Genomic DNA, 14,290 nt, shown 5'->3' on the forward strand with positions numbered 1-14,290 from the left:
GAGGGGTGAATGATATGCTTGCTTGCCACAAAGAAATCTTCGATGAAAAGAAAACAGCCACTGTCTAATCATCCATTAATATATTATTTCATAAGGTTGAGCAGCCAACACCTTCTAAATCTCAGCAGTGGCGTACTTATCAGCTAAAGACATTGATTCTGGTAATGATGCTCTGGAAAAACTTGTCTAAAGAGGTATGGAATGCACCTTCCTCTCTGTTTATATAAAAATCAGTTAACATTACATAGCATACTTAACAGTATATATTTCACCAGAATAACATACTCCAGAATAACTAAAAATTATATTTATAATATGTTTTAGAATTTCTTGATTAAATCAATTTTATTCCTTCTTTTTTAGTTACATGATGTGTAGTACAAGAGAAGATCTTAAACGGATGTCAGAATGGGATGGTAAAGGTTCTACATCCAGGCAAAAGCTCATGGAAAAATTGCAAGGTATTTTTGGTTGGTTGCATCTACATCTCCTATTTTAGGAAATTTTCCTGACGCTTAAAAATTTTGCTACTTCTTAATATTTATTTTTAATTTTATTAAAAATAATTATAATTTTATTTTTTGTATAGCTCATTCTGCTGCAACATGTCATCGTACAATGAGTGTTTCAAGTTATATGCCTATTTATTTAACAAATCTGCCATTATGTGCAAGAAAGTTTGTAAATTTAAAATTATGGTCATGAAACCCATATGCTACCATGTTACATTCATTCTCTCTCGCTAGTGTCATTTTAGTTTATGGTTGTTAGTGTCATTTTAGTTTATGGTTGTTAGTGTCATTTTTAGTTTATGGTTGTTAGTGAGCATAAGTTGCATATTTTCACTTTTTATATATTTCATGTGTAAAATTTATATACATTTCCTCCACACAGGCATGAATGCACAGATACATGCAAAGATGTTCCTACTGCCCATGCTGTAAACCATCAGTGCAAAAGAAAAAAGTCAATAGTATTTAAAAAAAAAAAAAAGCAGAAAATATTGATATAAAAATTTAAAGTTTTAGTGAAAATGGTTTTGTCGACACTGATCCAGATATCAAAAGAAGTTGCATTTTCACTAGAAAGTTGGATGATATGAGCAGTTACAATTTTTTTTTAAAAAAGGAAGTGGGGCAACTGACCTCGAATTCTTCCCCTCGATGTGGACACCTGTATGTGATTAGAGGTTCTCCCAGTGATATTGCTGGCCTTCCAGATTAGCATCATTGGGACTGGTGCCCATTCCTTGATTCCATGGTTACATCATGGAATGCTATGCACCACAACCCATGGAAACTTGGAAAGGAAGACGCGGGTGGGTGATGAGTCCAGCCAATAATATGCAATTTTGGCTTCTGCTTCGATAACTTGGGACGTCCTGGACCAGCCCAACTAGGATCAATTCATGGATGGTTCTTACTGCTAAGATCAGCTGCATTCTAATAGGTTTCCTTCCCTTTGTTCCTAGGACAGGGCAAGATGTATTTGAAATGTGGGTATGATGCTCTAAGTGAACTTGGAATTTCATTTGCATGTGCCAATTGCACGCAAACTTATTTCTCTTGTGACCCCCTTTATTAAATAAAAAAATTGACGCAACACCTCAGTGTAAAACCCGAAGTAGGATGATCAGATTTTTAGCGAGGAAAAATAACATTTTATAAATTATGTAGTAGAAAATTTTATTCGACTACTGAGAAAGGAATAAAAAATTGTTTCCATTTTAATTTATACATTAAGAATAATTGTTTAATATTTTAATTGAATACAGCAAAAGCAACAAATCAAATTCTTATTCTTCAATTAAGATTACAAAAAAAAAAAAAAACAAAAAAAAAACAATTAATGAGAAGGATGAGCTTGGATTACCTATAATATTTGAAATTGCTAATCTTATGTCATCTTTTGGATCAAGTCTGGAACACTGTTTTGTTTTTATAGCTGTTAATTTTGAAAAGCCAACCTCACATAAATATGCACACCCGAAAAGTAGTGTGTTTGTATTGCCATTTTCAATAATTCTGGATACTTGTCTCGAAGAGAAAGCCAAAATTTTTCACAAGTTGTAGTCTTGAAAAGAGCATGTAATGTTTTGTCAGCGACTGGTCGATGAGATCTTCTTTTTGCTGAATGTTAATTTCGGGGCATGAAGAAATTTCAAAAGCAAAGGGATTACGAATCCAATACATTTTTTTTTTTTTTTTTTTTGAAAAATTTTTAAGAATTTTGGAAAAATTCTTAATTAGCATTGTTAGGTAGGTGGCAGTGATATCCTTAAATTGTAAAATGTTAATATTATTAACAAAATCAGAAAAACATGACCATTTCGGTATTACTTTGCTCAAATTCAGTTTTTCAAAGATTAAGCTTCTTTTTGAAAACTTCTATTTTATCACTGAGTATTATTATATTTGTTCCTTGTCCTTGAAGACTTAAATTGAAATCATTAAGTTTTTCAAATATATCTACAGGGTAACTAAGTTTTCCAAACCATTTTTGATTTATAAACAATTGAGCAAGATTCTGATTGTTATCTGATGAAAACAATGAAACATGTTTGAGGTCAAAAAGTTGTTGCAACACTTTACCACTGGACAAAGACCTCTTTCGTATATAAAAGAAGCATTTCATAAGTGGATCCCATTTCATTGCGAAGTGTAGTGAAAAGTCTGCTATTTAAGCTTCTACTTTTAATAAAGCTGATCACACTTACTGCATCTTTCAAAGATTCACAGGGATAAAAAGAAATTCAGCAATAGTGTGTGATTATAAATTTTTTCCTATTAAATATGAAACTTCCAATGATGCTCTTAAAGCTTTACAAGGAATTACCGTATGTTTCTTCATGAAAGATTTCAAGCCTTGTATGGCATCAGCATGTCTTTTGAAAAAGGATTCAGTTTTTTCCTTTAGCTCTGGATGTTTTGTTTGTGTCTTTTTAATTAAATAGGTTTCATGATTTCATTAGGCAGTTTTTCATAACATATTGTACACACAGGACATTGCTCATCATCAACAACACTAAGTGAAGCTGTACTTCATAAATTCCTCTTGATATTTTCTATTCTTTTTCATTTCCTTTGGATTTGGAATATGATGGCTCTCTACCAGAAATTGGTGGTTGCACTACACTTTAAATAACATTAGTGTCGAAATTTTCACATGATATATTTCTTACCTTATTTGCTTATGAAGTATCATTAGCGTTAGTAGGGCATATGATTCAAGAAAGCAAGCTTATATAGCATCAGCAAAAAAAAAAACATCCTTCCCATTTCACCCATCCATTCACTCCAAATGTTTGTCTAGTTCTGCCTTGAATTTATTTAAGTTGCTGAACTTCACTACAAGTTTGCACATCTCCAGTCCAAGGAAGCTTTCATAATTATGGCTAAGGGTTTGCTAACTTCCCTTGCTGCCTCCTTCAATATAACTGGATAGATTCCATCCAACCCAGGTGCCCTTTTTATGCTTAACTTCAACAATTTCTCCTCCACTTTGCTCTCAGATATTACAAAATCACTTAGTTCCCTTTTAGAGTTTGATAAACTTCTGGCATTACCCTCCTTGAATAACTCATGCGTGAATGTAGATGCAAAATACTCATTCGGTTTATCAGCGGTTTATGATCATGAATAGTCAAACCATCTATTTTAAGTGGATCAATCTGATTAAACCCTTTCCTTCTAGAGTTTACATAAGTAAAGAACTCTTTGCTGTTTTTCTTTGCATCCTTTGCCAAAGATTTCTCGTAATCTGTCTTCGCCTGCCTAACCTCCTTTGTGACTTGATTTCAGACTAGCTTATATCTGACATAGGCTTCCTCCAAAATCAAGTCCCTGAAGGCAAAAACCCTTGCCCCTGATGGTAGTTATATCTTTAAGTAAATCCCACATCAGTGCATTGTGATCACCTGTATGATAGCAGCATTATTGTCATCACCCCTCGGTCATTTTTTTGTTCTGTTTACCCAATTGTTTATGGTAATATATATATTTTTTTCTTAAAAACAACAATAATAACATGAAAGAGCAATATAAAGTAGAAAAGCAGCAGAAGAATGAAAAACACATTCAAGTTGACATGAAAGCACCAAATTACGGAGTAGAATACAGCATGTGTGCAACAGATTTTGCTATATAAAATATTTACTGCCACCGCATATTTGCACCTCTAGCTTTTAGGCAATATGGGCAATTTGAGAATTTTATGCTGTAGAAGACATGAATTAAGAGCTAAAGGGATTACTGTTGAGCAAGTGTACTGATAAGTATTAATACATACTGAGAAGTAGCACTAGTCATCTGCTTTCTGTGTGTATGTGCAGGCATATTCATGACACAGACAATAATAAAGAATGTCATCCTAACAAAATAAAGAGTGTAAGGGTTCATTCGTATTTCAGACTTCAAGTAGTAAGGTCTCTACATCTACAGCATCGAAAAAAATTATTTTAACAACAGATTTTTTAGCTTTTATGTGCACAAAAAATAATTTTACTTAAAAAATTGCCACAACCCCTTTAATTTATCCTGCGACCCCTCTGGGAGTCGCACCCCACAGTGTGCACAACACTGGCATATGCAGTACCTTGTAGGACTCTGTGGTGGTTGAGTTAGATGCTTGGAAACTTTTCTTTTCTTTAGCTTATGAGTAATTTAACTCTTTCTTCTGGGCCCCAACAAGGTCCCTACCTAACCAATCAAGCAATACTGACAATCCCGCTGCAAAAAAGACCCAGAACTGAGGATGCAACATCACTTACAGCACTTTTTCTTATTCTCCATTCCACGGGAGAGCAGGAATTGAGAAAAATTCATTGGTAAAAGTCTGCATTCTGGAAATCTTAGTTGAAGGGTTGTCCCAAACATGCTCAGCAAATTCTGAAAGCTACATTGATTGGGGGAATACCTCTCATTGTAACCACTCCATAAAACTCTGAACTCCTCATGTGGTGTGTGATATCAATGTGGGATCTTCTTCATGTCCGAAGAAGAGATCTGCTCTGAATTGAAAGATCAAGGTGTGATAGCTTTCAAACAAATATTGATGCTCAAGAATGGTAATCTCATTCCTAGTCCAGTTCTCATCCATGCATTCAACAACTCGTGGCTCCCTGAAATTTCATAATGGCAAGCTGCTTTAATTGTCTGGCAAGGATTTAGATTCCAAATCCACTAATTTTTTTTTCAACTTCCCATTTTTGTAATTTACTAACTCCAACTTTCAACCTTGTGTGTTGACTCCAACACACGAGGCTGCTACAGTATACAGCATATATTAACCATCATACGTCTTCAGCGTGTCTTTGGCCACATACTTCAGTTTCAGCAAGTTAATTGTACTATTTTTTTATATTTCTCCATTTATTGCTTAGTAACTTTTTTTTTTTTTTTTTTCCCCTTCGCCTCTGTTGGGCCAGATATGAAATGTGTGCTCACCTTTTTCGTACATAATCCAGACTCTAGGACTAGTCTCCTTAACCGGTAATTTTAAATTTCCATACCACTATCACGGTATACCGAACGTATATTTCATGTCAGAAACAGAGGCCCACCTATTGCTGTCTTTCCTATGATTACAATGGTTGACCCATGAAGATGAGATTGAGTTATACAGTGATATGTACTTCCTTATTTTTTCATACTTTCATATTTTTTTGTGTTTTCCTTAGATCGAATCACTTCTTTAGTGTATATTCTATGCTCCTCCACATTCTTTTCATTTACTCGTATATTCATTATGGTCATTAGGTTCGTTCTGCAAAACAGTGTCCCTAGTCCATAAACCATATTGCAACACCATTTTTCTACACCTTATTTAATGGGTAAATGAAAAGAATGGGGATGAGTGTAGAATATAGACTAAAGACAGTGATTCGATCTAAGGAAAACACAAAAAAAATTAAAGAATGCGAAAAAATAAAGTACATATTGTTGTATAACTCAATCTCAGTGTCATCTTCAGGGGTCAATCGTTGTAATCATAGGAAAGACAGCAATAGATAGGACTCTGTTTCTGACATGAAATATATGTTCAGTATACCGTTGTAGTGGTATGGAAATTTGTACAATTAATTTTTATATGTATGTATGTATGTATATTTTATATGTATAAAGTGATAATATACACCGATGAGCCAGAACATTATGACTAGCGAGTCGTTATGCAAATCGAAGCAACTGCAGGTGAACTATGGCGCATGTGTGGGTCAGGACACAGTATAAAAAACACATGGTACTGAGCTTCGTTAATCAGTGTTACTCTTGTTCTTCAGATTGGGAAGGCAGCGGACTTAAGCGAGTTTGACAAAGGCCAAATTGTAATGGCTAGACGACTGGGTCAGAGCATATCCAAAATGGCACGCTGGTGGGGTGCTCATGGTCAGCTGCGGTTAGTACCTACCGAAAGTGGTCTGAGGAGGGAAAACTCACGAACCGCTGGCGAGGTGTTGGACGACCACGGCTCATTGATGCTTGATGTGAGCGAAGGCTCTCCAGGATGGTACGTGGCAACAGAGGGGCAACTGTGGCATAACTAGCCAGTAATCGGAATGCTGGTGACAGGAGTAATGTGTCACAACCCTGCTGAAAATGGGGCTGCGTAGCTGCAGACTTCTCCAAGTGCCTATGCTAACTGTGGTGTACTGGTGACAGCATCTACAATGGGCATGCGAGCATTGAAACTGGACCTTGAGTGATTGGAAGAATGTCCTCTGGTGCTATGAATCACATTTCCTGTCACACCATGTTGACAGCCAGGTACGTGTGCGTTGTTTACCTGGGGAAGTGATGGCACCTGGATGGATGCATCGTGGAATGAAAACAAGCTGGTGGAGGCGGTGTCATGCTTTGGGCGATGTTCTGCTGGGATACCCTGGGTCCAGTCATCCATGTGCCGGGACATCTACCGCTTACCTAAACATCATTGCTGATCAGGTACACCCTTTCGTGGCAACGGTCTTATCCTCTGGCGGTGCCATCTTTCAGCAGAATAATGCACCATGCCACACTGCCCGGATTGTTCGAGACTGGTTCACGGAACATGACGAGACTTACTGGTATTGCCCCGGCCCCCAAATTCTGCAGACATCGATCCCATCGAGCATCTGTGGTTGGTGTTGGAACAGCAACTCCGATCTGCGGCATCTCAACCACGGACCTTGTAGGAGTTAAAGGATCTGCTGGTTACGTGTTGGTACCAGATACCACAAGGCACATTTAGAAATCTTGTAGCATCCAAGCCTCACTGGTTACGAGCTGTTTTGGCTGCACGTGGAAGACCAAGATCATATTAGGTAGGGGATCATAATGTGTTGGCTCATCGGTGTATATATCACTGCAAATGAAGGAAATGTAGTAAAATCTTTTGTATACTGTATTTACTGGACCATATTTTAGAAATAAACAAGGAGTTACCTTTTATTCAGTCAGTAGGATTTCTTCTTTACCAATTCTCCGTATGCGAATAAATTACGAAATGATACGGTAAAACAAAATTACACAATTTAATAAAATATTTTAAAACTCATAATGTGTTCCTCACTATTGACACACGGGCAGTTCAATACTCCAGGATCACAGTGGTGAACCCAAACCTGACCCTAGAAATATCAAAACCCCCATGCAACCTTTAGTGAAGGAAGACATTTCGTCATAAACGTGAATTTGAAATACAAAAGAAATACTATTAAAATGAGATAAAAGAATGATAAAACAATGAATTTAAAGTGCACTAAAAATTCCTCCCTTAAGTGGACTAAAACTTTTTGACAAGTGTCATGTTCAAAGGGTGGAATGAAACTAACGAACCATGTGTGTTCGGAATCTTATAAATGTGAGATTAGTCTTTGGTAAGCATGCGTTCGAATGACGACGAATCAGATAAGAGAAATGGACATTGAATGTTAATAGAGTTTTTTTGTAATTTCATTTCTAAAGTTTTGGCAGTCAATAACTTAGTATAATTATGTTGAATATTTAAAATTTTCATTTCATTAAACAGGAATGTGTCATTTTCATTTATCGCATGCAATGCTAGTTCCGATGCATTCACACGTGATGCACGGACTGATGTTTCATGTTGCTTAACCCTCAAGTTTAAAATACACCTGGTAGATCCAGTGTAAGAAGAATTACAATCCCTACTTGAAATGTGGTAGACGAGGTCATGTGTTTGTTTGGAAGTCTATAGTAATGTGTGATTTTTTAGTGTTGCATATAATTTATATAATTTACAGCCCTGTTTTGCTACTATTTTAATTTCTGTACCTCTAAAAAGGTTGTTAATTTGTCTATGCCAGTGTTCAACATACGATATCGAAGTAAAATATTTTTTATTAATCCTGTCGTTATGTTTGTTCTTGATTATTTTGTGTTTAGCTTCTAATTGAATGCTATTGATATAGAGGTAATTGAGTATCCTCTATTTAGGAACCAATTCGTCAATTCTTCTATTTCTGTCTGTAGGGCAAGTTGTGTGAAAGAGTATTTGAATGAATTTAAGAACTGGTTTAACATAATTGACCTTTTATATGAGTATGGGTGGTAGCTACTATTGTGTGGGAACATCCCCGTATTTGTGGGTTACAATAAACACTGAAATTAATATTTTCACCCTCCCTATTAAGTGTAAAGTTTAAAAAATTTATGGACTTTGTTTCTTCTTGTTCTTTCTCCAGTGTAAAATTTAATGTAATGTGCATATTATTAAGTTTGCAAAACTTTGTTTGTAGTGTCATTATCTGTTATAATGAGGATGTCATCGAGGTATCTTCCATAATGTGATTTTCGGAAAAAACTGTGTTAAATGTATATTTTCTAATCTATTTAAATACAACTCTGATATTAAGCAGCTCAAGTTTAATCCCGTAGGCAAACCAAAAATCTGTCTATAAATCTTGCTTTCAAACAAAATATAATTAGCCTCAACCAGTAACTTAATTAGTTCAAATATCTCTTTTTTTTTTTTTTTGGGAAACTTTGTACTGTTAAGCTAATGGTGTTATTGTTTAATAAATCCCAAATTACATCTAGTGCATATATTACATTAACATTAGTGTTTAATGAAACTACATCAAGGGAAAATAATTTAACTTCTCCCCTAATTTTACAATCTTTTAAATTTTTATATAAGCATAATTCTTTATACTATACTTTAAAACCTGCCGAAAAGGTTTTATAATCCAATATAAATGTGTCGCCAAGGCCGAAAAAGCAGAATTTTTGTATGATACTATAGGCTGAATAGGGTGTCCGGGTTTGTGTAGTTTTACTTGTCCAAAGAGAATAGGTACATTATTTGTTCTAGCTTTTAGTTGCTTTAGTTGCGCCATTGAAATGTAGTCCCTTTTATGATATGAAGTAAGTATTTTGTTGTATTGATTGACTTCATTATCAAACACAGAAGAGTCTACCTCTTGGTATGTGGAACTATCTGATATAATTACTTGTAATTTTTTTTATTATAATCCTTTTAATTTAAAATTACTACAGTGTCCCCCCTTATCAGCTTTGTGAATTACAATATCCATTTCTATTTAATCTCGGTACACCTGGCATTCCAAGATTGTTTTTGATCTGATTAACTTGTTGGATTAAAACATCTTTTTTGGGGGATGTCTCTAAGACTTAATTCAAGGTTTACTACTAACTGTTTCTTTGGTAGAGTACGTGGGGATAGATCCAACAAGTTAATCAGATCATAAACAATCCTGGAATGCCAGGTGTACCGAGATTAAATAGAAATGAAGCTATTGCTTTACGGGAATTAAGGGAAAATAAGGATATTGTAATTCACAAAGCTGATATAGTGTGTGCTAGCTTTTTATAGTGTGTGTGATCACTGCAAATCACACCTAACAGAGACTACAGAAGTGGGTTTTTCCACGAAGTTTTAATCAACTGCAGCCATTTGGCACTTCAATAATACACTTAGTGTTCATGCTTGAAGAATGGATCAAATGGATGGAGGCATCAAAACACGTTTTGATACCAATGTGAATGGATGAAAAATTCGTGTGAGTAGTGAAACATGAGATAGTTGCCATTTCTTTCTAGAAATATGGAATTAGCAATGACCCTCATTGGCCTTGAAGATAAAGTTGAGATATAAAATTACATAATGATGACACATCATTAGTGTTATATGATAAAAGTTTTGTTTTATAGTGATATTTTGTTTAAGATGCACTTGTAAATTTGTGTTTTGAATATATGCAGTAAAATATTTTTTTTCTCATTTTTTTTTGCCATCTAAAATGTGGGTGTCTTATGGTCTGGTGTGTCTTGTTGTCTCTGAAAATACAGTTTGTAAGGAGAGTATATCTATTCAATCATTTTATCATGAATGTTATGTAATGAAACTTAGCATTATGTAAGGTATATTGGTCAGTATTGTTCTGTGTCCTCAGTAACAGCCGTTACTTTCATGCTGATGGTGCCTTTTATTTTCAGTCTAATATGAACACAACTATAAAAAATCCTTTTTATATTAAAAACATATTTGTAATAAATATTTTAAAAATAAAACTCTGCCTGACATTCTTTAAATGTGTGCACTGTCTGTCTGTCTGAGGCGCCTCCGTAGCCAGGTGGGAAGGAGCAGCAGTGCGTAGCACACGCTTCTTGATTAGACCGGGGTTCGAGCCCGTCACCACCAAATACGGAAGATGCGGAAAGGTCAAGGAATGACCACCGCCTTTCCCGGAGCAATATGGCCTTAGTTGCTAATGCTCCTAAAAACCAAAAAATAACAAAAAAAAAAAAAAATAACTGTCTGTCTGTTTATTGCTGTTCATATCGGGTATTATATTCACTGTTGTTATGTGACCATGAAAGTGCTACTATGTCTAAGATCACTGGACATAAATTCCCTGAATGGCAAAGCCCACAAGCTTCAACAGTTGTTGTTGTTGATATGGAGGTTTGATGGCGCATAAGCTACTTTGGCTATAATGCACCTTCAACAGTTGTATATCAGCCAGATGCTATAATAAAATCTGAAGGCAACAGGCATAAACATTTGGAGACGCTGCAATGAAGTGGCTTGTTAATGGTATGCAGCCAGTGCACTTCAATAGTATGCAAGAACTTCACTAATTTTAGAGTTTTTTTTTTTTTTTTTTTTCAATAATTTCATAAATTAGGCTTAAGGAAGTAGATTTAATTTTAAGGTCAAACTTCATCAATCACAATATAATTAAATATTACAGTAGATCTTCATTCTTATTTCAGCAAAAACATAGCAGTGACTAAGATTTAGCTTTCGTGTAGTTTAAGAACTTTTAGTATATTTCATGCTGTGACTTCACAAAATTTAATTTTTCCATCAAACCAGCAACAAGGATCAGTCAGATAACACTACTTTAGTTTCATAAGTTAAAATCAGGAAAAAATTAAAATAAAAAATTATATGCCATCTACGGCAAGGTAGATGGCATATAACCACAGGTTTTTCCTCTGCAGAATTCCCTACGAACTCAAAACATGTGCATCTGACATTAGTCACTTTTATAGAAACACCAGTTTTCTTTAATTGATTGAATGATAGTCTATATCATATCACTGCAGGAATTTAGGGAATTTATTTTAGTCAAACAGTCATCATTATTAATAATGAAATTATTAACACCATGGGCTAATTATTCACTGTGATTCTTGTGACCAGCCATTAATGAGTTATCACTTAAGCCACTGGTTCCCAATTTTTCTGTTATTTACTTGTCTGCATTTGTGTGATATAAGAAAAAAGTTAAAATATAATTTCTTATTCACAATGTAATAGTTTTCTCCATGTGTATGGCTAGCTTTCCTTCCACCTTCTGTGATGTTGCCACCTCGACGATTGCAAACTTTGTTGTGCCAGGCAGTTGAGTTACAAAAAGATCGTTGCCCCTATCATAATACAAAGACAGATACCGGATTGGAAAACATATCGCTTCTTATTGATCATGTGTGCAGTAGGTAAGAAAATGTTATAATTATTACATTAATTGCATGGGATATTAATAAATTAACATGAATTAGGTAATACAGGTGATTTAACTTGTTTAAGAAGTTATGCCAGCTATCGCTGTAAAGGTTTTACAGTGATAACTTTTGTTTTTGTGGTGGCTCCTTAATAGAGCTGTTAAAAACCAAACAAACAAAGAAGTGTTGTGTATAGGGAGGTTATACTCATAGGATAGTATTCAACTTATGTTATTCTTGGAAAAATTAATTAAAAAACTACATATATAAAAATCTGTATTATGCTTTAAAAAAAAGTCCTTGACCATCTTTATTAGCATTGGTTCAAGACTGAAGCAACTGAAAGTTTTGACATTAAACCAATTATATAAAAACTCAAAGTATAGTATCAGAGGCAGCAGCAGACTTCATTGCCTTCTCTTTTTATCTTAATGTCAAAAATTGTTCATGAGCGGATATCCTTTCCTAAGAATTTTCTTGCCCTTTTTCTAGTTTACTTAATACTTAATTATTCAACTAGAAAAATGTATCTCTAGTAATAGTAATTACTACAATAGAGATTACTAGAGGTTAAAGATACAATAGAGATTACTAGAGGCACAGTAGAGATTATTAGAGATACTATAGTAATAGTAATTACTAATCTCTTAATCAGTTAACTAGAAAAATTCCTCTAGATTTTGTTTTTCTTAATTGGGGTGCATTTATAAATTTGCAGACTACAAAATAACTCTATACAGGTCTCTACAGAGGATATCTGGGGGGGGGGGGTGAAATCAACAACAAAGGATTCAAATACTGTCAAGAAAATATAATTAATGTAACAGATCCTGAGTCAGGAATTAGCTTGGGTGCTGCAGACAAGATATAATTTATTCCTATCAGGTGGGGCAGATAATACAGCAAAACCTCTTTCACTGAATCAGTGCAACCCATGCACCAGCACTGAGGAAAGTTGTATGAGCAGCCTCTTTTGGAACAACAATAACATAAAACCAATGCATATTGAATTAAATGATATTGATTAATCTTATAGCTGGTGACTGCTAAACACTGTTTCTTACCAATTGAATATTAATCCTAGAACACTACTGATAAATTACTGTTCCCCAGGTGCAAGATCTGGGGAACGGTAACCCCAAAATAACTTATACACTTGGTGAAGTTGAAGTGAAGTCAGTAGTGAAAGAAAGTGACTTGAGAGTTTCGATATGATCAGACATGAAGTTCTCTGAGCATTGTAGACAGGTTGCAAGGAGGGCCCATGTTGTCCTATTGATGATTTATCAAACGTTTGCTGGTTGAGATAAGGGACATCATAATCCCATTTTATAATTCCAAGTGTGGTCTAACAATAGCCCACACTTGGAATGCTGTGTTCAAGTATGTAGACTGCACCTAAAAAAAAAGTCATTGAAATTCTTGAAAGGGTCGAAAGATAGGTAACTCACCTGGTGAGATCAGCAAAAGTGCATCCATATGAGGAAAGACTTTGTGGTTTGAATATGTGGGTTGCATGGCTTGGAAACTAGGTACCATAGAGGAGACCTGATTGGGGTGTTTAAGGCTAGGCAAAAGTAAAATGAACGAGGACAAAATTTTCACGGTTATAAATGATTCTAGAACTAGAGGCCATAAATTCTAGTTACGGGGGGGGGGGGGGGGGGAGATGCTTAGACTGGATTGTACCAATTTTAGCCAGTGAGTTATAAATTACTGGAATAAGTTACCTGTGTGAGCAGTATTAGAGGCCAACAGTTTGGGGAAATTCAAAGGGCAGTTGGATGCATAGGTTGTCTATTTCCTTTTCTGTTATTTATTAATTATTTACTGCTCCAATTTGTATGGTAGTCTTCCATGTACAACAGTATCAAAAGTTTTCCTAAAACCCAGTTATATATCTAAATTATTTTTGCATCCAGTTCCTTTGTAACCACATAGTACTAATCAAATTTGTTAGACAAGACTTTCCCTTAACAAACCCATGCTGTGTCTGAATTATTACTGCAGTCTTGTCTAGATGATCCTGCAGTGCTTCTTTAACCAGTGACTCCATTATTTTCCATAGAACAGAAGTTGAACTAACAGGTCAGTAATTACTTGTGTCACCCTTTGATTCCCCCTTTGTGAATTGGGCATACATTTGCACATTTCCAGTCAGTGTGGGGACTTCTCCTGAGTCCATGGATGTTGTCATAATTATGGCTAAGGGTTTGCTTACTTCCTTTGCTGCTTCCTTTAATATAACTGGATAGTTCTCATCCATCCCAAGTGGCTTTCTAATACTAATACTATTGCATGTAAATTTAAGGACTCTG

The 14,290-nt window shown here is 35.1% G+C and overlaps 1 protein-coding gene across 3 annotated transcripts in view; it reads left to right on the forward strand.

Moving 5' to 3' along the window:
- Positions 1 to 14,290, forward strand: part of LOC150081797 (WD repeat-containing protein 26) — a 597,339-nt gene that overhangs the window by 191,031 nt on the left and 392,018 nt on the right. For all 3 annotated transcript variants that reach the window (XM_090378893.1, XM_090378894.1, XM_090378895.1), the window contains 2 exons: positions 364 to 461; positions 11,810 to 11,966. In XM_090378893.1, the coding sequence (XP_090235019.1) occupies positions 364 to 461; positions 11,810 to 11,966 (255 nt within the window). The remainder of the gene's footprint in view (positions 1 to 363; positions 462 to 11,809; positions 11,967 to 14,290) is intronic.

The sequence above is a fragment of the Mastigoproctus giganteus genome, chromosome 8, assembly GCF_048544385.1.
Source record: "Mastigoproctus giganteus isolate SK-2022 chromosome 8, ASM4854438v1, whole genome shotgun sequence".
In the NCBI taxonomy this organism is placed as follows: Eukaryota; Metazoa; Arthropoda; class Arachnida; order Uropygi; family Thelyphonidae; genus Mastigoproctus; species Mastigoproctus giganteus.